Genomic DNA, 26,179 nt, shown 5'->3' with positions numbered 1-26,179 from the left:
CACGGGGTATTAAGGAAGCGCCGAGGGACAGACAGGCTGGCTCTCCCCTGGGCAACTCTGGCTGCTCCAGTGATGTCCCCCCTCTCTGGGAGCCTCCAGAACAGCCAGGGCACGGTCAGACACCTGCTCCTGGCCAGCTCTGAGCTCCGCTCCAGGCAGCATGCATGCCTCACTCCCTCCCCTCCACCCCACTGCTCTGCTGTCCCTGTTCCATTTCCCACTCTGGCCAGGGAGGTTGCTCCACTCAGGCTGCCCTTGCTCACACCAACCCATCCTGCCAAGCCCCAGCACAGCGCAGCCGTGGCCACAGGTGACAGTCCCCTCAGAGGAGGCACAGGGCCCATGTTTAAATCCTTCTGTAAAAACGTATGAGGCGAAATAGGCGAATGAGACAGAAAATTCAAGAAATACAAGAAGTATCCCTCTTGCTCCCTAAAGGTAGCTGGAATTTATGCCCCACTTCAGAGCACAACCTCAATACAGAGATGCTAATGTGCATCTCCATGTGTGCATGTGTGTTCATAGAAACAGGCTTTAAAAGACAGCAGCTGTATAGAGTGCAAAGCTACACATAATGATTTTTGCATCCATGCACAGTCTGTATTTCCTTTCATTAAGAAACATTTCTTATGGAAAAGTAGCTGGATTTCTGATGTGAAAAACCAATTCTACTGAAGACTGAGAGCTGTTTAGAATAAACACCAGACACTGTGTGATGGAGACATTGCATGGAGACTTAATGCTGGTCACATCTCTCTTCTCTGCCAGTAAGTCAAGGATGTGTCTTTGCTATTGTATATGGTGACTCATCTTTCAAATAATCATCTCTGGAAGAATTTTGTGCCAAGATGAAAAAATGCCGGATCCCAGAAGCATGTCTTTCCATGAGCACAGCCTAGGAGGGAGCTGTGGGGCAGCCCTGCTTGTCCTCCCCCACGGGGGCTGGGGTTGGAGGGCGCACGGACTGGCATGGTCCACTTGCTGGGGCAGTACCTAGTATGGGCACAGGATGGGGAAGGAAGGAATTAAAATTCTGGCAGGAGGTAGTGCTGCCTTGTGCAGGTCCCACTTACCGTGATTTAGCTGGAGAACAGGGTCAGGCAGCACCCCCAGGCCACTGGCAAGCCCACAGCACTCTGCCATGCCTGGCTGTGCCCACCTGCCTCAGAGCTGGAGCTGTGACCTAGTGAGCATCCTGCCAGCACCTGGAGGTTTCCCTCATCCTCAGAGCAAAATATGCAGATTAGCTGAGTAAGTGAAGTGCTTTATGCTAATTAATTCAAAAGACTCACTGTTCCGTAACATCAAACCTACACAAGGAGGATGTGTTGGAATTAGCTTCCCCTGGAAAACATTTCCTTGCTGCTTAACAAAAAGTTACACAAACTTATTAAACACATAATGAGAAGGTGAATACCAGGGAAGCTGTAGGTGCTCTGAGGGCTAAATCTGAGCAGCTGTGCCCAGGGAGAGAGCAGGACTCCTCAGTGGCACCGGGAAGGCTCCAGCAGCAGTGCATGCCTAGTGATGCTGAAAACTGCCAACAGCATTTTACTTGTAACCCATAAGAAACCTGTGGTGTAAATGGCCCAGAAACCAGCATGGCCAGGCTCCCCTGGCTGCACACACCACCTCCGTCCACTCTGTATCTCACTGGGGTGGTAGCCACATGGCTGGGCCATCTGCATACTCACAGGGTGGCAGAGCTGTCCTTCTCCAGGAAGTTTTAAAAGCAAACCCACAACCTGCTTGTTTTAAAGTACCTGTCAGGGGTAAAGTACACTCACATCTGAAATGAAGCCCAACCCCAAATCACGTGTTTGGTGCTGCCCTGTGATTTAGCAGAGATAAAGCAGCCCTTAAGGTAAGAGAGAAGACAACATTGTGTGTCTTTGTTAATAGTGGGAGCACACTCCAACGCAGCAGCATGTGTCCCATGGCGCTGCTGCTCCCTGCTGCCTTCCAGCTCTGCAGCTCCTCCTCTGCTGCAACATGAGCTGACACCACCATTGCAGGCAGGTCTGGACTCAGACCATCCAGTGCTTGCTGAGGGAATTCAAAGGGAACTGCAAATATCACCTGAAAGCACTACCAGAATTGCTGACCGGGCTGTGGGTCCTCTCCAGAGCACAAAACTGTAAAGCCCTGAGCAGGAACATTTGCTGTCACATGGGCCCAGCTGGGAAGGATGGGTGGAAGAGGCTGCTTCAAAAGCAAGGGGGGAAAGACTTCAGTGGAACTGATTTGATAGCTGCAATCAGGCCAGGAATTGAAGGAGCTCAGAAAAGAAAGACGCAGTTGGGTAGAGGAATGGTAGCAGGCAGTGCACAGCTCCTAAGATATCCTCTGCATGAGCACACACATTTAAATCTCCAGAAGCCCTGTCCTCCTGCAGAGATCACTAGGCCAGCATGAACACAGGGATAGGAGTCTATTATTTGGCCTGGTTTTTTGCTTGTATATTCGAAATGCAAAAACCTTTCCCACCTGAAAGTGGGAAGTCCACCTGATTGAGGCCGATGGTGCAAGTTTGCACAGGGGGTGATGGAAAGCTGCAGTTCCCAAACCGGCTGTGCAGTGCACAAAGTGTATAGGTACACAGGAATGTCCTAAAAACACCCGTGTTCTTGCAAGGCACGGGCTTTAATGGGCAGGCTGCACCCCCATGTATAACGTACCCCAGGAAGGTGCAGTTCAGCTTCTTCGCTCCATGGCACGGGAGGAAAAGTCTCCTGTGCTGCGGGGTTTGAGTCAACACTGAGTCCGTCTCTTCTTCCCCGGCACTGTGCGCTGGTTTGTACCTAGCACCTCCGGAATGCTGACCCATGCGTGTTATGGTCATGGCTCCCACTCATATTGCTGTGTAGCTCTTGTTTTCTGTGTTTAAAATAATAAAGTGGATGCTGCAGTTTTTGGCAGGACCAACGGCTGACTTTCTGCTTTGAGAGCTCTGCTGCTGCAAACAGAGCAAGACAGATGGACAAGCCAGTGGCATATGCCATCCCCTCTCTGAGTTGTATGAAAGGACATTTTTCGTAATAGAATGGGGACAAAACTCACAGTTGTTAGAGTACTTCTAATGTATGTTTCTGGGAACGTGGGCTTGAGGTTGGTTTTTTTTTTCCTTTCTGAAAGTAATTCTCATATTGTAGATCTAACAAATCTGTTTTGCTACATACGTTGTTGTACCTGGAAGGAAAACACCAGACATGATTTCATTATTATAATCTTGGTAGAAGAAAATGTTAGCTAAACTATTTTTGTGTCTTACACCGTAGAGATCAAATGGATGAGCCAAGTGCTTGCTGCTGTGTAAGCTCTGCAGCTCAGGAGCTGTAGCTCTCCAGAAACTGCAAAGTCCCTCTCAGCAGGACCTCCTCTTCTGTGAACTCTGACAGATTGTGTGAACTGGAGAGTGGCCAAACTGCAGCCGGGTAAAGAGCCTCTTTGCATAGTCACTAATGAACTGTCTTTGCAGATTGGTGTCATGCTAGGCGGAGGCTGCTGTAGTGCCAGTGTTTAGGATTAAGAAATTGCCACAGCTGGCTTAGGAGATGCAGTGAGCTTTTAACACAAAGCAAATTTCTGAACAGAAATTTGCTAGACAAACAGGTCAGCCCACGAAGGACAGCCAAAATCATCGGTACTTGTGCAAAACACTATGTTTCTCGACCTTCTTCAAGGAGATCATCTGCTGAGAGTGGCTCATCTTCATCTGGCAGGCCCTGTGGTTGCCTTACTCTGGCAGTACCCATTGCCTGCAACTGATTTTGAAGCCATGGGACAGTGTGGAGCAGACGGTCACAGTGATGAGAAACTAGATTAAATGAGCTAGAATTAACTGTGATGAGACACTTCTTCCCAGGTAAATTAGGAACACTGAGGAAATAGAGAACTTCTCCCTCCTGTACCACACTGCTGGACCTGGGGAGAGATTTCCCATACAGGCACATCATCCATCCCTCCGGCAGCGAGTCAGGCTGCAGTCCGAGCCCTGTCCTGGGTTTTACCCCCCGGCTCCCAGCCTGCTGAGCAGGGGGAGCTGGAGGCAGCGCAGCCCCCCGTGCTTTCTGAGCCTCCGCATCTGCATCTGCCGCCCCGCAGCGCCTGTCGCTGCCCGGTCCGGCTGGGAAGGTCCCCGCAGCCCCGCTCCGCTGCCGGGGCAGGGCATGGCCGGGCTGGGGGGAGCAGAGCCCCTTTGGCGGTGGGGGAACGGGCTGCCCTGGGCTGCGCTCTGCTTCAGCCCCGGCGTCGGGGCTGAGCGCGGGGAAGATGCTGAGCCCCGCTTTCCCTCCCTGCTCTGCACTGGAAGCTGGGTACTCTGCTCCTCCTCGGAGAAGGACGTATCGGGGTGCCATCTAGTGCCAGACCTGCCCGGCCATGCGGGATGCTGGGATGCGGGCACTGCTGCCCCTGACACAGCGAGAGCAGGGCAACGGCCCTGCGCAGGACCCAGGAGCTGCAGTAGTCAGTCCTCACGGCAGAGGTGGGAATTCTTCCACCATCTCCCATAGTGTGACTGGGATGTGCTGCGTGGTCATGGACCACCCTCCCTTCCATTTGTCAGTGAGGAGGGAAATGATGGCAGTGTGTCCTGCGTACAGAAGGCAATGGCTGCTTGGTCGCATGGTCGTACGCTGGCTCTCACCGCCATGCTGGGTCTTTGGCCAGGGTTATATCCCTGGCCTGCATGCCTGGCCCTGCCCAGGGCCCCAGACCCCACTGGTCTCAGACCCCTCTCTGCTGCAGACAGCAGGAGCTGAGCATGCCCTGCTCCTGCTGCGAAGAGCCTGGGGGAACTGAGCCCTTGGCGTCCTGGGCTCGCACTGGGGCTGAGGCACAGCAGGAGGGGAGCGGGTGAGAAGGTCCGCTCATGGCAGAGCCCCTGCTTGTCGGGTCCGCACACATAGTGTGGATCCTGCTGTGAGCAGCCTGTCTCCACCAGAGCCAAAGCTGTGAGCATCGTGTCCATGAGCAGGAGATTCCCCTAAGGAAGAAAGCATGGCTGGACTCTGGCCAGTGAAACTAAAAGCTGCAGGTCACAAATGCAGTGGAAAACCTTAAAAATATTACTCAAAGGGGCTGATGTCCAGGAAATTGTCACGTGAATGGAAAGATTCCTTGAAAAAAGCTGAATTTGTCAGAGGACTTGCTCTCAGATGCTTGTTGTGCTCAGATGAAATCCTTCAAGAGGGGAGTGCAGTCACCCTCAGTGACCTGTGTATTCTTCACTCCTTTCATTAACTGCAACTTATTCTGCAAGTAGCTTTTTAAGATAAAGGCAAAAACCATCTATTAGCTTTCCCTCATTAAACTAGGGTTGAGCTGAGTCCAGCTGCTCGGCAAGGCTTGGTGCTGCAAAGGGTCCCTGGGGAGGGGGATGGATGCTAGTTCCTGGGAAGGGGGAAGGTTGTTATTCCCTGGGGAGGGACACAGGCACACCGGCTGCCCTGCCAGAGGCTGGATTGGTGATGACCACGGCAGCCAGGGAGAGCACGGCTTGACCAGCACCTGACAGGACAATGCAGGCTGCTTTGGCAGCACTGCCCAGTGTGCTTACAGCTTTGTAAGCCCTTGTCTTCTGTGAAGTGTCTCCCGCCACCACTGCTGTGCTTCATTTCACCTCTGCTAATGAGGGGCTGCGAGCCTGGAGCTCTGTTGTACCTGCGGCTCAGGCACCCAGCCAGAGCACCAGCCCACTTGCTGCACGCTGGCCCCACAGACCCTCAAGACAAGCTTTGAAGGATGCTTACACTATTAATGGAGTATATTTATAACTGTTTCTCTCTGTCAGTTGGGTGGAAAATTGCCAGATGTGTCGTTTGCCTTCATTACACAGACATCTCTCGTGTTATCTGGATCAGTGCTTTTAAGCGGTGTGTCACTACTAGGGAAAAGCTCATTTCTTCTGCACAGTGTTGATGTCTGTGGGATCTGCCTTAGAGAGTATGGAGAGCAACACCCTGGAGGCAAGTGTCCATATGGGACAGATCTCTGTCCTCTGCCAGTCTGGGTATTAGTCTCGTGGAAGGAAAAGGGAGTAGCAGAGCTGGGAGCCTCCTAACGGGCTCCAGAGCAGCCAAGGCTGCCTGGACTGGGGTCTGCAGCCTTGCTAAGTAGTACCATGCCCCTCAGGCCACCTCACCAGGGATGGCTGAGGGCTGGCTCCACACCTTGGGGCCAGGCTGGCTCTGGGCAAACGCAGCCAGACTCAGGGATGCTGGGTGGAGTGGCCAGCACAGCGCGGGGCTGGTGCGGCTGGGGTTGGCTGGCCAGAGGGCTCTTCCCAGGGCCAATATGTGCTCCACTGCCAGCATGCTGGTGGCTCCAGGGCAGAGACCACAGCCGGTGGCTCCAGGGCAGGGACCACCCTGGGGCTGTGTCGCATGCTCAAACACAGACTTCAGTGCCTGCTGCTCCTTAAGGCTACAGGATTAATTACCCTTCTTGGCAGCTCCAAGGGCCAAACAGGCACACTGCTTCAATACAGAAGCTTCTGTAGCTGTTTCCTGGAGTTGCTACCATGTGTCACCCACTGCCACTCTGGAGACATCAGGCACCACACATGACCATTCACCAGCTGTGAGCGCTGCCGAGGAGCAGCAAGGGCTCCCAGCTGGGCAGGGGGTCCTGGAGAGCACAGACACCCCATGTGTAGGAGAGGCAACTCAGAGTCATGCAGATATCCCTTCCAACACAGAACAAGGCAGAAAGATAAGAATGGCTTAAACAGAAAGAAATTGTCTCCAAATAAAATGTTTTTCCTCATTTCCCACGATACAGTGAAATTTCTTCACGGACAGATAGTCAGAGTAGAGTCCATTACACTCCATGCTTTTTGCCTTGAAACGTAAATAGCTGCATATCATATAAGTGTTTGTTATGAGGAAATGTGTATGCTAGAAAAAGTTAACATTAAATCATTACTTCATGCAGAAAGATATTGCTAAAGGGAGAGGATTACTTACTATATTAATTCTGTCCTTCAGCTACCCGTACATCTCTCTGCACATAATGACTTTAGTCACAAAATATACTGTTGAAACAACCCCAGTTCCTCTCAGTTCCCATTTCCTTGGAGACTGTGCACATAGTGCACCCTCCCTCCTGTCCCTATGCCCAGGCACAGCAGAGGGGCAGCAGGGCAGCCCACCTCCCAGGCAGCCCACCCTGGGGAAACCCACAGGAGGACCATCCGTCCTGCTTCTGAGGATGGGGAGAAGGAAGGGGATCCAGTGGCTGAAGACCCTTTCCGTCCCTGCACAGCTGCTGAGGGATGGGGATGCCCTCCTCTACCCGAGGGGCTCCTTGGCCATGCTGAGGCAGATGCCCACCCTAATGGTGAGTCAACAAACCAGCCTTCCTCTGCCAACACAGGAGTCGAGGACAGGCTGCACAGCTTGTCCTGCAGCATGGTGAATTAGCAGCAAATAAATGTCGTCTTCCCAGTGGCTGTGGTCTCTTAGGAGTGCACAGCCTCGGCTGCTCAGATCCCCAAACTGGCACGAGGCAAAGCCCTGGCCACAGTCCTCCAATGGATCCCACAGCGCTCCTTTGCTGGGGTGTCTAGCAGATCCTCTCTGACATGGGTGGGACATATCCTACTCACCTGGAGCAGCCATGGGGTTGGGAGCTGGTGTCACGGGGAGCTCTCTGCGTTAGTTTGCAAAGCCCCGATGTCCTTCTCTTCTGCCATGCTAAAGCATCACTGGGTTAGAGCAGAAATTCCTGTTAAGCTGTAGGTAAGTCCTTCCATGGAGAAACTTTCTGATTTAGCAGCCTCTACCCTTGCATGGGGTGCAAATGGGCAAGTGCTCTTATATATCTATTGGGCTATTAGACCACGCGTTATAGCCAAAAATTTCCAAAATATCCATGTTGGTGTTGTAAAGTAATAGTGAAGTGACCCTCAAATTATTTCTTCTGATTTCGAGTCTTTTACCTGAAATTGGAAGAGCTTCTTAAAAGCCATCAAGAATTTTCTAATCAGATTTTTTTTCCAGTGAGTGACTCATAGAGGGATACTTTCCGAGGTCAGCAAAACCAAAAAAACCCTGAGCAAAAGGCATCACAAAAGATGAGGAGGTGAGAGCATCGGTTTGTTTTGATGTTTCTGCCTGGAACAACTGGGATGTCACAGCCTGTTGGCCCAGGGTGCAAAAGCCACCGCACTGCAGCACGGGGTGGGGGGGCACAGGCACCCAGCACCACACCAAGGAGGCAGTGGCAGAGGGCAAGGTGCTGGAAAAAGGACTTTATTCATGCTGACAAATCCATAACAGGTCATTGCAGGTGTGCAACCTGGCCAGCTAAACAATCTCCATGGTGCTTTCCTTCCAGGCTCTGGTGTCAGAGAAAACATTTAGTTCCAGTACGTGAAAGCTGACGGCTGGAGCTCTTCCCTGATGCTCTGGTTTCCTGTATTTGCTGATGTAGGTGCAGAAAGCTCAGTCCTGCTACACACAGGAGGGGGAAAAGCAGTAAGCAACAGGGTCTTCTATCACCACCTATTATGTCATCCTTATTCAAAGACCTCTGTTTGAAACCTGGCATCGGCATATACGGAACATGCTGCATCTTTGCTGGTACCTCTTCAATCTGGTTTGCAAGACATCCAGGAGGATGTGACCTTGGAAGGCAAGCAGAATATGGAACCTGCATAATAAGCATCAGTGGCAGCCTGTTGGGTACAGGGCAGTTAATAAATAATGAGGATGTCAAAGATAACAGCAGGAAAGTGGGAGCAGGTAACAGCTTTGCAGCCAGATTTCTGACAGCCGCCTGGCAACGTTCAATTAAGAGGTGTGTGCCGCCATCCAGCCCAGCGTGGAGCGTGGCTGCTGCCAGGGCCAGGCTGTGGTGATGCCGGCACCAGGGCAGCCTGCAGCACTGCGTTTGCAGCATGTACTCCCAAAGGCCTCTGCTGGGAGAAGGCAAACGCTTTGCAGAGCCACACAGGTCTTCTGGGGAGCAGATCTCTGGAGGCAACGAAAGGCACCTGGCTGCAGCTGCCAGGAGGAGCGATGCTCGCTGGCCCAACAGGGTGGGTGTGCAAAGGGCACGGAGCCCCGCATGGTGCAGGGGAAGGTGATGTTGCAAGAGACAGCCGGATCCGCTACATGTGGGACTCACTTTCTCGGGGCTTGCAAACCAGGAGCACGTTGACTCTGGTCCTGTGCCAAGGGGCAGGCGCTGCTGGGGCAGCTCCTCGGGATTATGGTCGCTGCTCACACAGGTGTTTGTTTCAAGGGTTGAATTAAATCACACCACAATTCAAATATTAGGAATCTGATGACATTTGAGGTGTAATTGATCTTCTGATGACTTTTTAAGCATCTGGTAAGAGGGGACTGCTTTCCAAACAGCAAAATCTACACCAAAATGATCTTGATTTGAATAATAAGTATTCCATCCTTGTTTGGTAAATATACCCAGTGTTAATGGTGCTTAATGGTGCCTGTAATTGGTGTCTAAAGTTATTTAAAGGTAAATTTACTAGAAAATAATTAGCAATTTTATAGTTCGCTACTTCCTAATTTTGTTGATAAAAGTTTTTCAGTGGTTTTTATCAGATGACACAATAGGGCCATGCTGTGAAATAGCTTTTTTTCAAACTAGAGGGAAACTGTGCACACAAAATAAGATAAAAAAATTTTCCCCCTAATTTCTTTGCCTGGCAGCCAACCCTCCCTCTCCTTTTATTATCCACTGATTTATCCTTAATCAGCAGAAAGTGAAACTTCCCAGGCATTGCTCAGTGATTTGTTCTTTGTGACCTTGGGAGGTGAATCCCAAGCTTCAAGGCTAGTGAGGAAAGCTGTCCCCCACTGCAGGGACAATTCTGCTGTCCCCAGCTGAGGCAGCCCTGGGTCTGGGGGCCAGTGGCTGGTCCCTGCCTGCAGAGGAAAGCGAGGGCTGTCCTCTTTGTGGGTCTCTGACCTGGTCCCATGGAAGGCATCTCTGGGGACACTGCCCAGCAGGCTGCAGACTCCCCCATGCCTGGGACCCTGCAGGCAGGGTGCTGGCCCGGGCGGTCCTGGTCCCAGTCCTGGTCCCGGCTGCAACACATGCCTTTCCCCAGCCCTTTTGACGCTGGTGGGCTGCATCCTGCCGGGTCAGGTGGGAGCAGCTGCTCGGGATGGATGGGCTGGTGGCAGGTCATGGCCAGCGCACATCATGGGAGTCTTGCTTGTGGGGTGTTGGTGCTGCTGGGGGGACAGGAGAAATAGAGCAGAGAAATGCAGCTGCTACAACGTTTTATTTTTTAGTGCTGTGGGTTCAAGTGTTCAGTTCGGGATTTTCATATTGTTCAGGTACAGAGTGACACCGACAGACAGAGACGCGTTTGGGAGGAGTTGACAGCACAGCAGTTTGGTTTCAGAAAAGACAAACTCTCCATTTCCAGCCTCTGAACCATAAAGTACCAATTTTTCCAGAACAATGAATCACCCAGTCTGTGTATAAAATTAAATATAATTTATGCTTTGCTAATTGAAATCAAATACAAAATTCAATTTCCTGTGTATTCTAATGCTGACATTTGAATATTTTTTAAAAAAAAGTGTTATTAACCTGACTCTCATTTGGCAGGCCACTCTCTGGCCAGATAGAAAATAATTCCCCTGTCAAGGCCCTGCGTTAACATGGCACATTCGGGGTGCATTTCAGAAAAACAGAAAACCGAATGCCTGCCCCAAGACCCCCATGCTGCCCCCCCATAGGTCCCTCTCCCTACCAGTGCCACAAAGGGGCCGGTGGCACTCTGGCACCTGGGGGTGGGGTGTCCCCTGTGTGTGGGGTGGTTGGTGTCCACAGGGGTGGAGGAGCAAGGTGTACCCTCCCACCAGGTGCTCAACAGTTCCTCTCAAGCTGGAAATCGTAGCCGATATAAAAAATAAACCTCTAAATATATGGCAGAAAGAAGGGGAACAAGAGCCACGGGCAGACAGGTGAGGCACGGGCAGGATCATCACCTCCCATGGACCATGCTGCTGCTGTAAACCATCAGGTAGCCCCTCCTGGGGGGCCGGAGCCCCAGTCCAGCACCTGGTTCCAGCTGTGGGATGGAGCTCCAGATGTGATCGTGCTTTGTCCCAGGGCAGGATGGATGTTCCTGCCTGGCCTGGCCACATGCTGTGGCTTCCCTAGCAGGGTGCTTCATTGGGTTGTAACTCTCAGACAAACACGCGTTTTCAGATCCCCTGTCACTCCAGTGAGGGGCATGATGACAGAGGTGACCGTGGCTTGATGGCAGTGGAGGACCAGGGGCTGTTCCCAGAAGCCAGCACAAGCTGCTCAGGGAGACATGGGGCAGCGCTCAGACCAGAGCAGACCGCAGCTGGGGTGTGTGGGGAGACCTGCTGGGTGGGGATGGGCGGTCCTAGGGGCCCTTTCAAGCTCAAAGAGGCCTTGCTAGGAGAAAAAGGCTGCTCCCAGTTAAGCTGTGGATGGGGGCTGAGAGAGTCCAAGCCCTGGCCACAGAGGTGATGCACAGTGCCACGCCGATGGCCATAACACCAGCAGTCACGAGCAGCCACCAACCTGCCACGTGCCAGCCATGCCATGAGCTGGAACACCGTCGCCCTGGAGCCAAGCCCCTCTGGCAGCAGCCAGGGCAGTCAGTCCCACCATCTCCACTAGCAGGCTCCATTCCACACCGTCATGGCCAGCCTGCCGCTGTGTCTGGGCTGCAGCATGCTGGGAACGGGCAGAAATTTCTGGATATCCCTCTGGTGAGGAGCCTGGACACTGATCCTCAATGAGCCTCTCATCCTCCAACTGAATGTATCAAGCAGCTTGCACCAAATTGTGTTAACAACAGTTTTCACTTAGGAGATGATCTGACATTTTAATAATGTGTGAAACACTGTAAAATTATTCCTATTACATACTTCCAACTTTCATGTAGTAATTTGGGAACTTGTGGGTCTGTGAAAAACTGTGTTTTGTCAGGAGCTGTTTTTAAACCTAATCAAGCTAGTAGGAACTGGCATGACATTAGCAGGGACCTTGCGGTGCCCCTCCAGCATGGCCCACGGTGTAAATTTTCCAAATCACTTCAGCTCTTTTTTCAGCCAGTCCAAGGCACCAGCACCACTTCATGGCGTAACGAACCACACGACAGGCCATGAAACCCAGCGTAGCTTCAGCTTGTTACCCAACCTAACAGTGATTTCATTTGGTTAGCTGGATCAGCAGGGATTTCTTGCCACCTTAATCAAAACTGAGTCTTGGTGCTCCCACAGCTATCTCACGCTGCATTGCTGATGCTTTCCATCAGCCAGGGACTCGCTGCCCGAAAGAGAATGGGGGGCTCGCGCACAGCTACGCTCCACCCAGGAGGCATCCTTACCACTCAGTAAACAAAGTAAGTGGCCAGCAATATTTGAGTGCCCTTAGAAATCACCTGTGTGAAGGGAACATCTCAGCAACAGTAGCTCTGCATTTTTCCTTTTGTTCCCTCTCTTCTTTTTCTCTCAGTAATGGAGATGGAAACGGTGCAGCTGTGTCAATGCGCTGCTGGCCTGCTCTCCACTGGACCCAGCATGCAGCTCTCGTCACATTGCTGGAGGATCCAGTTGTGATATGGGCTTGTTCTACAGTTTCTACCAGGATTTGCAAATTTGGTTGACTTGGTCATTTCCACTAGAAAGCACACATTTTTTGTGTAGAGCAGTGCTCACCCTGGGAATTAATTACATTTTTGTAATTCTGAAGTAAAGATGAAGTCTGCTTTCCTGTTTTGCAAACCCGGCTGTCAACAGCTAGCAGCAGAGATCTCGTTTTCAAGGTGCAAATGAAGGGCAGTGCCAGGGGCCCCGCTGGTCAGCCCTGCCCAGACCCTATGCTGAGGCTGACCCCCACGCCTCTGTCCTGCAGTTCCCACCAGGAATGCCTGGCTCCAGACCACAGAGCCAGGCACAGCACCGTGCTGCCAGGAGGTGCTGCCTGGGCACACGTCTCTCCGCACCATGCCTCAGCAGCCTGGCTGGGTGCTGAGACCCCGGCTCACTCCAAGCAGGTGCCTGGGAATGGTCTTCGCTACGGCTTCCAGGAGGAGGGGGGCAGTCCTGGGGAGGCCCCAGTTCTGATCCCACTGAGCACCCCAGCAAAGGAGGAACACTCTCTTCCAACAGTGTAGATAGATACACCCACTAGTCAGAGGAGAATCGGGCCCAGGTGTTTTGTGGCACTTGGTAAATACTAGTTTTAGTGCAACAAGTAATTGAAACATCTGGTGCAAATGAGATTTCTGTACATAGTTCCTTTGCAGCGTAACTGGCTTTATTCCTTTCACACAGAAATACCGGTGTGCCTGTGGATGCACGTGTCCTGAATTTACCAGATCTGATGCTGCTGTTGGGGCAAAACTAAAAGCCAGGTCAGGAGAAATCAAATCTATGGGTTTGTCCCAGTGCTGCTGGGTTTTGTGAGCACCCTGCTGCTCAGCTAGCCATAGCAGAAGATGCTGGTCCTGCCTGCCTGGCTGTGAGGGGGACACCAGCAGCAACATGTCGACTTGAAGCATCCCATCGCCCCGAGGAGCCCCACTCCCTCCACCTCCTCCTCCTCCCACCTGCCCACTGATCCCTCAGCATCACGGTGGGAAGAGCCCGAGTGCAACCCACAGTGACGTGCCACTAAGGTTTCAGAGGTGGAAACATGGGACAGCTCTGGCTGCAACCCTGAGAGTGCAAGAGTCTTGCACTCACAAGGCTGAGCCTCTTACCCCGAGTGAGTTTTGGGTCTCTAATGATGATTCACTTCTCAAAAGAAAAGAGCTTTTTTCCTGATTTCATGGTTCTACTTATCACTTTCTTCCTGCTCCCACTGGAAATCTTGCCCCGTCATTTGGTAAAACATGACATTGAAAGGTTTGTAAAACTTCCGCAGTCTGTGAATGACGTCTGGGTCTATTTTGGGGTGAGTTCGACCCTTGGATTTTCCCAAGCACCGGGGAGCACTGCTGTCCTCTGGCTTCTTTAGACAGGGGAACCCCTTGGTTTTATTAAAATAAAAATGTTTCTCTGTCACAATCCTCTTGAGGCCTAAGAAGTCCTGGACCTTGGCCATTTCCCCAGCCGGGTCAGTGATGAGCCTCTCGCCACTGACAAAAAGGATTTGGGAGAGGGGAAAGTACTGCAGCCAGTTCTCCAAGTGCAGGGCGTAGATGCCGATGCGGATCGCGCTCCAGGAGGCGTCAATCAGCCCCAGGGTCCGGTTCTTGAAGGCCAGCACCTCAAAGGTGGGGATCTCTGGCTTCTTGGAGAGTGTCTGTGTGTAGTCCGAGATGGCCCGGGTGACTGGGTTCCTCACCACCACGATCAGCTTCGTGTCCTTGGCCATGGAGTGAATGCGCCTGGGGGCCTCGTTGGTGACGAAGTAGCTGGGGGTCTTCTCCATTGTGATCTGGCCGTCCAGTGTCTTGGGCATCACATTCCTGCGCAGAAGCAGAGGAGGGGAGGTTAGCAAGAGGCCAGGCATGGGCGGGCACCTCGGTGTCCCTGCTGCCCCGTGCAGGTGTTGGCGGGATATGCGGGAGGAGGGATGCTGCCACACCTGCAGGCCCCAGGGACCAAAGTACTTCTGGCTTTGCTCCTTCTTGGACCCTGGACATGATGGGCACCTAAAGTGTTAAATCAGCCTTGGTAACACATTATACAGTCAATTCGCCATAGGCATATGTAGACAAAAGTTAATTGACAATAAACCTGTACAATACCTGCCTGTTCAGCAAGCCATCTGCTTCCATTTGCTCAATTAAGCCTATTCACTTCAGAGCCTTGTACCAGAGTGGTGCAGTTAGGATTACACAAGACCTTTTTGTTATGATGACATGCTTTTAAATGTCTCAGCTAATAAAACTTAATATAGAATAAGATCCCTTGCTTCTAGTACAATAATTAAATTTATTTACTATCTTGTGTGTGAGAAAGAATGACTTTTCTTTTATCTCTAATTCACATGCTCTGTCAATAATTAATTGCTGCTGGGTTTTGAGCTTCCTGTGCGAGCACTTTTATTAGCCAAAAGGAATTTGCCTACTGGATAAATTAGCATGTAGCAAGACTTTCCTGGATAGCATATTACCATATTGTAAAATGAAACTGCAGTGAGATAGCATTTATATCTAAGAAAATGAAGAGGTAAATGCTTGTCCCAGCTGCCCCCCGTTAAAGATTATCATAGCAAGACGGAAGGTAGTAAATGCTGTCCTCTGCAAGAGCTTTACAGCCTCTGTCACGCCTCCTCAGCCGCCGGGCGCTGGAGAGGTGGCAGGGTCATATCACGAGCCAGGCACCTACCCACCTCCCGCTCCTGCACACACCATGGCCATGGGCAGCTCCAGCCCTGCCGCCATGCCCCCCGCCCCGCAGGGCTCCACTCTGGCACCTGCTGTGTCACCTGCAATGGAGACGCTCCAGTGGGAAACCGGCTGGGTACTGAAAGCGCTGAGACACCCCACGGCAGCGACCCATGCAGGCACTGACCGCGCAGCGCCGGGGGAGCACCACAGCCTGGCCGCCCTTCCCATCGCCCGCTGCACGGACCGCACGAGGTGACACAACACAGGAGGCCATGGGGCCATGGCACCCGTGGGTACTGCCACATCTGCCCGAGTGCTCCCGTGCAAGGCTTCCTGTCTGCCTGTGCAAAGTTTTACAGGCACAGCATTGGCTGCGGCTTCAGTGTATTTTAACAATTTCTTTATCTTAAGCTTTTCAAATGCTCCTGCATAGACACACTCAAATGAAGCATAGGTTGTTTAACTTGTTGCTGGCTCATTTGCCCCAAAGGCACGATGCCTGCCTGGGAGGCAGGAGGAGCGGTGTCAGCTCCCAGGAAGCACTTGTAGCACTGGCCAGGCCTCCTGCTGCAGACATGGAGGATGGCGGCGATGCTCAAGGTCTTGCAGGATTAGCCCTTCATATTGCAACTATTTCCAGTACAAACATATGGTGAAGGAACAATGTGAATAGGCTGGAAATGGTTCTGTAAGAGCACCTTGGGCACCAGTGACCACAGCGATGCTGACGTCAAACTGCCAAGCCCCAGGAAACAGCTATATTAGCAATTACGTGGCTGAAGTCTGCAAGCAGAGGTGGCTGTCGGGAGAGGACCAGCTAGGTTTGCTTGTCAGTGATGCCTCATACTTGTGACTACTTAAATGCATCAGTTTGCTTTAAACCTCCCTGTAAAGTGTGTATTTAGTGTTGGTGTACTCCATCCACCTGGGCTGGTTTTATGAAGGTGCTGCTGGAGGAGGTGCTGGGTGTCCTGTTGAGGCAAGAGCAACGGTGGGTTTGGTGCTACTGCAGAGCTGCTCGTGCCTTCAGCATTTTTGTTGCAGAGGCTGGTGGGGTCCTGTGGCTCCCATCTGCAGGCAGCATCTTTCCTGTTGAACAACCTCGAGCTGAGTCCTGGCAATGGAGGTTTGTAGGGGAGCAGGCCTGCAGGACTTACCTGTTTCAGGGCCAGCACGTCAGTGGCCAGGCCCTGCCAAGGAGCTCGTCCCTCCAGCATCCTGCCCTGCCAGAGCTGCCTTCCCCACATGGCAGGGCATCTGCAGTCCTGTCTTCTGCCCAGAGCACTTCAATGCTTTGCCCCTGCATTGCATCAGCCATTTGAGTAGCAGCAATATGCAAGAGCAAGCATTAGTCTGAACCATGCATCTTAAGGTATTTTTCCTTTAAGAAAAACCTCAACAAATTAAAAGGGGTGCAAGCACTTGGGAACTGCAGATGCTGCAGAATTACAGAGTGACTTTCATGGGGAGGTATCCAGCACCAGGATTTAACAGCCCTGTGGGAAGGAAGCATCTCTTATGACTATCCACATCACAACAAGGCCCACAGAGTGATCAGGGATTGAGTGCTCAGGTGCCCTGTACAAATAGGGTGCTCTTTGGCTGAGCATGAGGTTGTGTAAGGGAACGGTGTGAGAAAGTGTACAGAAAATGAGGCCACAAGGTTGAGCACATGGGCAGGCAGCATTTGCCCCGAGGGGAACAGGAGGACAGGAGAGCATTGCTGACAGCCAGAGTGGGGCTTCCCCTCCCCAGTGCTGCACAGCACCAATGCTCAAGCTTCCCACCCCAGCTGGGGGCAGTGGCCAGCTGGGCACAGGCACCACTGGCTGCAGGGAGCAGTGGCTGATGACTGACCCTGCAAGGGCATCCCACCAAACCCCCGGAGCTGCTCTGGGGGTCACCTGACATCTCAATCTCTCTGCATGGTACTTATCAGTGTTTGTATTCCCATGGAAATTGCATTCACTCAACAGCACGTCTCCGTCTCCGAGAGCAACTGGCCAAAGACAACCCTCAATTTCATGACATGACCCACTGCAGAAACCTCCCTGCTGCAGAGCTGCACCCTCTGACCTTGGCGGGTACTGCCTTTGCATGCGCAGGGGGCTTGCAGGGCACCAGTCCTTTCTGTGTTGCCCACAAAATACAAGCATGGCTGTGTAAAATTTCTTTTTTTTTTTTTTTTAGTATTGCTTAACAAACTTGGAACTGAAATGCTAGAATTTCTGCACAGAAATTAGGTCTCGGTCTTAACGTGACAGAGTGGTGAAAGCAAGGAAGAAAGCTGCAGGGCTGAATGGGAGGGGGGCTGCATCATCCGTCACCCACCCAGATGCCAGAAGGCAGTGGCACCCTTGGCTGCGCTGCCTGAGGTTTAGCCATTGCAGGCATCTGCGTGTTGCAGCCTGCTCCTCCAGCGAGCACAACTCAGGTGTGGTACTACATCGATCTTGCCAGGGTCCAGGCTCCAGCCCTGGGGGAAGCATCTGGCACTGGAAACCACTTTGGCAGTGGCTGGAGGTAGTTTCCAGCCCTGCTGGGATGAGCACTGCACATAGCCTGAGCCACAGTCCCTGCCCCAAAGAGCTTCCAGAAGAGTGGGAGCCTGTGAGGGAGCAGCAGCCAAGGTGCTGGAGCCTTGGGGCTGTGCGATTGGCATTGGAGAACTCGTGGAGGAGTGAGGCAGAGAACTGAGACCAGGGAATAAAAGCGCTTCCAATCCAGTGACTTTGCCCAGGGCGCTCCCAGAACAGGTTTCTATTGAACCATTAATTACCAAAATCAATGTGTTACTCTTCTGTTCCTTGCTTCACAAAATAGTTATTTTATCATCAGTTATAGCTAGTAATTTGTATGCATTTCCTTTTTAACAGATTCTATCTCAAGGTAGTTGCAGACCATGTTTCACCCCGCTGCTTGCTGTCCTGTGATAACACCCAGAGCACCTCCATGGTACCAGAGGTGCCAGCCCCCAGGGACAGAGGTGCTGCAATTTTCAGTTTTCACCAGTCAGTAATGCAAGCCCCTGAGGAAGGACCAAGAATTTCTTAACCAGGTATGGGATTACTCTGCCCATGTTCCTTTCCTCCCGACTCCTATCACCGAACATTTAATGAAGTCCTGAAGCAGAAACTTTTATACTGCTTACCAATCTCTGCAGTTAGTGGCAACACTAGAAATGGTTAACATGCACAGAGGTATCCAGTCCCTCCTATGTCTTGCTAAATTCTCTGCTCAAAGACATCAAGCAGCAACAGGGTCCATGGACTCATTCCTCAGTGCTCGGGCAGTGTTTCTGCTTTGTGCCAGCCCTTTATTCACTGCTGTCCTGCTCCGTGAGGATGGGAGAACGGAGCTTCCCACCTTCTCCCTTTATCCCAGTCTTCCTTTTGCACCATGGTAAAATTTGGTAGGGCTGGACCAGCTCCAGTGCTCCCTTTGCCAGGTCTCCACAGGACTACTGAAGGTCTCAGTTCATGGCGAGTTCTCCAGAAGCATCCCTTCCAGGCCAGGGGCATGTTTGATCCTGAGCTGATAACAAGGGTGAAGTCCTGGGGAGGCTGACCTGGGGCTGTCCTTGCTTCTCGTGCTGCTGGGAGCTTGGATCAGTGCTTTGAGACAAGAGGGTCAAATGGGACCAACTGGATTGCAGCGAACCTGTGGCACTATGGGGAATGGGATCAGGGAGCTCTGATTTCTGAGTGAAGAGGGCAGCAGCTGAGACAGTGGCAGCCTGGAAAACAGGAGAAGGAACAGTGTGTAGAAGTCCTACCTTGCAAATGGTGCTGGACTGCCCAGCAAGCACTGAACACTGTTACCCCATGGTGTTCAGTTACCCTGCCACCCACACAGCGGCACAGCACACTTGTTTGTGCTGTCTTAGACAGGATAAGCTGTTTTCCTCTGCAATTGTCTGAGCAGAAGGAGAGACCAGCACAGGCAGAACTGGCTGGTGTATGCTCCTGTGAGTCAGACACCCTGGCAGCATGCAGCAGGCTGTCAAATGTCAAAACATGGCCATTATGAGATGCTAAAGCTCTGCTGGACGATGAGCAACGGGCTCTTAGACAATAGGGCTCAAGGGGACCATTGCCATGGCCATCTCTGACCCTCTGCATGGCATATGCAGACCTGCCCTGGCCCACCCTGGAGCAGCCGGAGCACGACCTCCACCAGCACATCTGCTCTGCAGACAAGGGCCAGGGGTTGCAGAGGGGCCAGGCAGCCCCAGGTTGCTCTGGGCCAGGGCGTTAGTTAACACCACTCCCTGCTACTTAGCACCTAGGCTGCAGTGTGAATTGGTCTAGTCACAGCCACTAGCTTATTGGTTTTCTGTAATACATCCTTGTGTCTGATCTCTCTCCCGGCTGACAAGATGCTGTTCTGCAAATAAGTGCCTGTGGACTCTCAAGCTAAAAAGCTCAGAGCAAACGGGGGCTGGCTGGACCCCTGCCCCTTGTGCTGATGCTCTGGCTGTGCAGTCAGACCGGAGGGTGTTTACTGACAGGATTTGCACTGCATTTGCTCTTGCTCCCCCCGACCAGCCTCTCCCCAGCACGGCGCGTTGTCCGCAGCCCCTGGGACGTTTGGGCAGGTACCCAGGGACCCGGAGCTCGCACAAGCCTTCATTTGTTCTGTATTATGTATGGACTGTGTCTGTGATTTGTGGGTTTTTAGACCGCAGTGCTCTGAAAGAGATGAAAGTGAATCAGAATTCAGAGGAAGTTCTGCTGCTTTTCTTCACCCACGCTGCTGCTCCTGCCCATCCAGCTGCTGGCAGGCAGGGGCTGGGTGACTGCCAGGAGTGGGGTTCCCTCTCCTTCCAGGCACTGCCATGCCACAGCAATAGCCCCTCCATGGACAGTTTTGTAAACAAGGACTTTGGTCCCCTCTGCTGTAGGGTCAGGGCAAGACAATTGTCTTGCCTTTTATATTATACTTACTTAGGTTTTACTTTAAATTATGGTTTCAATAAGCTGTTGCAAAAAAAACCCCTCAAGCCTCTAAGCCTTCTCTCTGTGGTGGGGACACTTCAGACAATACGCTGCAAGCAAGTTGTAATGCTGATGTTCAAATGTAAACCAAACACACCAGGAGTTTATAAAAGAAGCATGAACAAACTATTAATTACAATGGCCCCTTCCGATGATGTTATCATGATACACAGGAGCCCAGAAATTGCAGAGCTAATAATCTGAAAGTGTTGCCACATTTAAGGACTGTGTTAAACTCCACGCACAATAAAGACAAATGGATAGATAGGTTGGCACTGAGGAGAGACAGCAGCGAAGTAGCGATCAAGGGAAAGAGGAGGAAAAGCAGATTCAGCTTCTGCTGTACAGTTTTAAGGGTAACACTGGGAGCTGCGGTGTGTCCTCAAGACACCCCTGGCCCTGCAGAGCACCAGAACTACTGCAGCTCTGGGATGCACAAGCAGAAATGATTTTTCCTAGACTCTGCCTTGTTTCAGAGTTACTGTCTAGGTGCTGCCTTTCCTGGGCAGGCACACGGATTACCCTGCTGATCTCCCAGCGTGCACAGGCAGCTATGAGGGAGGCTTGAGCCTGTCAGCCCCAAGAGCCAGCACGTCCTGCATGCATCCTGCTGCATGCAATAACTGTTGCCAAGCACGCAGCAGAGAGCAATACCAGCACCATTGGCTCCTGTTGCTGAGAATAACAAGGGTGTTAAACCTGGAGCAGCCGAGCCTCTGGCACGGCAGGCGTACTCCTCAGAGTGGTTAACCTTCACAGAGCTGCTGCCATGTGCTCTGCCCTAATTGCGCCTGTGCCGGCAGAATGCTAACCAGCTCTGCGTGCTTGGGCAGGACACATCGCTCCAGATCGCTCCTCTCCGGTGGCTGCTGCAGAGCAGTTTGCAGTGCTGGGCTGGGGCTTTGCTCCCAGAGGGGACTGCATAGCCTCTTGGACATGCTTTGGCTTTTCTTGCAGTATCTCTTTCCCTTTTGATGCCAGGCTGACTGATGAAGAGGCACTGCCATGCTGCTGACCATGCCTGATGCACCTCTGCAGAGCAGCCCAGGAGGTGAAGCGCTGGAATGGACACATCTACTCATGGCTCTGCCACTGGTCTCTACTCACCTCCTGCCCCTTCCCTGTCTTCATTGCTACCCACCTGAAAAAAAGGGGCAATGACAACAAGCTGCTGGAAGGAGCTCCACCGCCACCTGGCATTAATGACTCCTTCACTCAGTTAAGGAGATGGGCGTCATTTCTTCATGCTCTTTGGTAGCAGCATCTCTGCGCTGTGCAATGTCAAAATGAAACTTTTATTGCCATTCCTGGGCTTCGATCCAGGAATTACCTGGTCCTTCAAGCAGATGATCAAATATGTATTATTGGCTGCTTGCTTGGGCTTTTGATATGTCTCTCCTTTCCTATTCATTCCCCAGTTCTGTGACCTGGAGGCTAACGAGGGCCAGGCTGCTCTGCATGCCCCCCGGCACCCCCACTGCTCATGCGGCTCCCTTTGTGGGATGGGGGACTCGCTGCCATCCGTTCTTCAAGTTTTTTTGCTCCGTGCATAAAAAGGGCCCCCAGCTGCCAGGCAGCAATGGGCAGGACATCTGGCTCCTGGTCTTCTCTGGTTTGTGGCAAAGGCTGACTCTAAGCCCTCATTGGGAAAATGTGCTGTAGTAATTGTTCTTAACTGCTGGCTTCAGACAAGCTCTTTATTTTCAAAGGATACATTTTATAAATTTGTGAATTTGCATGTTGCCAAAATCCCCTTGTGGTTTATTTAAATCCAGATTATCTTGTTTATTCCTTCAGTCACAGCTGTCATTTATCTCTGTGTAGGCAGCTTGTTCACAATGTTGCAGGTTTCCTGCAATCCCACTCAAAAGAAGTCTTTGTTAACTGTATTTTCATGTTCTCAGCAAGAGAAAAAAGTTCACAGCAACTCCCAGGGCTTGGAGAACCACAGAGAAGGACATGGATTTGCACGATTGCTATTCAAGAGGCAATGGCCAGGTGCTGCAACAGTGTCACCTGCCCGTGGAGCTCATCTCTGCTGCTCCTCAGGGCGGAGCAAACATCTGCTTTTGTCTTCAAAAGACAAACATGAAGTCATTTTCCTTTTTATTATTAACACATTCCGGTATAATTGCTTGAGCTGTCAACTGTGACCTGCCAGTAATACAGCAGGCGTGGGACTTTCAAGGGGAGAACGGCATTGCAACTGAAGACTGCAATACGCATTAAAAGCAGAACCTATTTGCTGTAAGCCCCCAAGTCAAATCTCTTGTTGAATTTGTTCAAACATAAATTTACAGCTGAATTTACATAGGTTTAATGTTTTATAATCTTTTTGGTCTGTGAATCTATATTCAGGACTGAGTGCATTAGCTTAGAAATATTGTGCTTAACGCTGAAAATAATTTTAATCTGTCCAAAGTCCAATCCTTTGCACATCACTAAACCTCAGAATCCAATCCTTTCTAATAAGAGACACAAAACTTGCATCCGTCGCTGCCTAATAGATTCATACTACTCTAATTCAAATGGCTTGCACATGTCTGTTAAACATGAAACGCAAATTGTAAAGCACTTCCAGAAAAGCGGGTGCCAGTTCAGACTGGAGCTAAAGCAAAGCAAACCTCCCCCAGGAGACCCACTGAAGGAATTCAATGGTTTGGAAGCTGGTGGCTGTGGGAGGAGGAGGTGAACCACCCTTCTCTGTGACTTGAGCTCTGCTCTTACAGGACTTAATACCCAAAATTAAGGGCTGCCTGGGGCCGCTGGTTTCCCTCTCCAAGACAAGCAGCTTTCCCTTGTCCCAAAGTTTGTAAATCCATTTGGTATCCATACAAAACACTCTCAAGAGTGGCAGTTTGAGACTGCAAGGACACTTCCTTGCTCCATGCCAGCTACATCCCTGCTGAGCTTCTCCCCAGTGCCTCCCAGGCCGTGCAGGACTAGGGAGCCCAGGACACTACAGCCAGAGCCAGGGGCAGCCCCAGCTCCTGCTGCAGCCAGGGCAGTAAGGAGCAGCTGGGACTTGGGAGCATCTCACTGTCAGCCATGCCCCTGCTGCTGCCGTGCTGCCTGCTCCCCTCTCCGGGGCCGCCTGGAGCCGTGCCTCCAGCAGCAGTGCCAGGATGGAGACTGGTCCTGTGTTGCCATACCAACGCAGGTGCTAACACCGTGTTGACTAACTGCGAGCTGATCCGATCAGAGAATGGAAGCATTGAGTTGCTACGGTAACCGAAATGCCAAATTGGAAATTGTGTCGATAGCAAAGTTATCCAAGAGGAGGCAAGCGTGCATAGCGGGGTGCCAGCCTGCGCCTAGCCAGGGGCTGCTCAGCAAGTGCCTGCCCAGGCCACCCAGAGCTCCTGCTTGTGGGTTGATGAAACAGCTCAGGACACTGTGGAGCTCTTGGCTGCATCCCAGGTGCCAGCCTTGGGACCTCCCTTTCATGGGACACTGCTTCCCTGCTCCCTCCTTCCATCTCCTGCTCCTCAGTCTTCACTTCCCTGGCAGATGTGGCCAGAACGTCTGTGCCTCTCATTGCAACAAACCCCAAAGGACAGGGCTGTCCTCTAGCGATGGCCCCGGCAGCCCGGGCTTGCAGGGCATCGCTGGTGCTGGCTGGACACATGCCTGGAGGAAGGATGCCGCCTGCGAGCATCATTCGAGCTGCTCTCCCAGACGCTGAGGAAAATGCCTTTGGAGTACAGTCTATTTCTAATGTGATTTTTCATCATCTCGCCCACTCTAGAGTCCAACAATTGCAACGAGAGGGATTCTGTGTCTCCACAAAATACAAAATCTTTAACGGCTCATTGGCATGTGCTTAAGTTGGCCTGGATAAGAAGTTACTCCTGAGAGCCCACTATTGATTCTGTCAGGGATTCAGAGGTTTTATAGGCATCGCTCAGGATCTCTTTAGTACTTGTACCTTCTTAATGGCTCTCATCGCCGATAGAACTGAAAACATCCCCCCTGCACACTGGGAAGCAGCTGAAACTGTGCCAGAAGACAGTGCTGCGCTGCTGCCATGGGAGTGTGGCTGCCTTCGATGGCCAAGCCTCCCAGGCAGCCCTGGGGAGAGAACCCTTCTGTGATTCCTCTGGTGCATCATAGGAGGTGGAGGAGCTACCAGGGCTGGGGAAAGAGGTGGATGAACTTCACTCAGGAAGGCTCCTCTCCTCCTACCACTATGCAACAAAATCAGTGGGCAGCTGGCTGAGTAGCAGACAAAAATATAAATATGCTCTGATTTCACTGGGACCATCTGGCACATGCATGATAGGCGGGTAAGAATGCTATAATCATGGAGCAGAGAACTAAGCTGATCCATTAAAGTCTTTTAGCAGAAGCAACTATGGAACCTGTATTAATCCAGCAATGCTCTGTGAACAGACATCACAAGGTTAGATCCATTCAGTTGCAATTAAAAATAACCCTCACTGTTCAGGCTGGCTTGGATAGCTATTACAGCATTGTGTTCCCCAAAGACTCTCATGTATATAGATTGTTGATGCTTGCACAATGCAATCTGAAATTATGATCTTAATGCTAAATCTTGCTTTCTTCTGTTCTTTCCTCAAGTGGATCTCCTCTGGGATATGGCTGTTGCCTTGTACCGAAATCCCTCGCCTATCTGACTGCACAGCTCACACACAAATTGGACAGTCTCCAGTTAGACAGCGCTGCTATGATTTCACTGCCTTCCTAATGGGGGGTGCCCTTAACCACCGCCTTCCACATCCACAGCGTGGTGCATGCACAGGGGTGTTGCTAACTCCTCAGCTGCCTGGCCTGGCCCAGCAGCTTGCCCAGAAACAGCTGCTGGAGCCCTGCAAGCCCCAGCACAGCTGGAAGTGCTCAGCACATCATGCACCGGCTCAGGTGCCTTTGACACCACTTGGCTTCAACTGTGCAAAGCAATCTCACTGCTGTGGATGGAGATGTGTGTTCAGTGTGACATCATTTTACCAGTGATAAAATTGGCCTGATGTCTCCAATTTTAGTGTAAGATTTATTGCTGGTCAGCGCTCAGCCATGAAACAAGTTGTGAAAAAGGCTGGAAATGCGTATTTCTAACCCCACTGCAGTCAGAATTGTTTTGACTAAGCCTCACTACCATTCTCTACAGAAGCACTGCAATCCTATTCACTGGGAAGATCTCAGTGTCGTCTAGCAGATTTAATTACAGTATTAATCACAGTTATAGCAAAGCAGCACTAGTCTGGGTGCCCTGCCTCTCGCACACGTGCTGGAACAGGGACTCGCTGACAAAGGCAGTGATGAGCCCTGCTTCCTTTGACTGAGGATGTTCAAGTCAAGGTGGTCTGTTCCAAGGCCAGGTTTCCCTTCAACATAGGGTCCCTTGAGTGCTAGCTCATTCATTTTCCACTGTCACAGGAGGAAGGGAGGGGACCTGGATGTCCATGACTTGGTATAAATCCAAGGGCTGGGAAAGCAAGCAGCCCACCCAAGAAGAAGCACTCGCCCGCTGAGGACTGTGTAATCATGTTGAGCTCCACACTGGAGGGAGGCTTGGTCTTGCAGACAATTTGGGGAGCAAATAGCAGCTATTTAATGAGCAAATAAATAACAAACTGGCTCTGAAACACTTGGGGTGTCTCAATACCCATGACTCAGTCATAGGCAGCTTACTCTGCAAAGTGGGTCCTGCAGAGAATGGAGGTGCTCCTGTTTCTCCCCACAACTGTTTCCCCACCTGCCCAGAAGATGCATCAAGCTGAGGGTGTCACTGCACCATCACCCCTGGGGATGCACCTGTGAATGCTCGGTGTGGGGCTGGCTGCAGACAGCAGCAGAGCAGGAGGGGAGCAGGGTGCAGTGCCCTCCCTACACCTCCTTGGGAAGTACCAATACA

At 51.6% G+C, this 26,179-nt stretch overlaps 1 protein-coding gene across 1 annotated transcript in view; it reads right to left on the bottom strand.

The window, feature by feature from the left end:
* Positions 1-10,252: 10,252 nt before the first annotated feature.
* The window catches only part of HS3ST4 (heparan sulfate-glucosamine 3-sulfotransferase 4), a 66,829-nt gene continuing 50,902 nt past the window's right edge, over positions 10,253-26,179 (bottom strand). Inside the window, exon 2 of the mRNA XM_056338705.1 lies at positions 10,253-14,440. Within this exon, the coding sequence (XP_056194680.1) occupies positions 13,804-14,440 (637 nt within the window). The 3' untranslated portion in view covers positions 10,253-13,803. The remainder of the gene's footprint in view (positions 14,441-26,179) is intronic.

Source organism: Falco biarmicus, chromosome 4 (assembly GCF_023638135.1).
Source record: "Falco biarmicus isolate bFalBia1 chromosome 4, bFalBia1.pri, whole genome shotgun sequence".
Taxonomy (NCBI): domain Eukaryota; kingdom Metazoa; phylum Chordata; class Aves; order Falconiformes; family Falconidae; genus Falco; species Falco biarmicus.
This window is presented reverse-complemented; position numbering and strand designations above follow the sequence as displayed.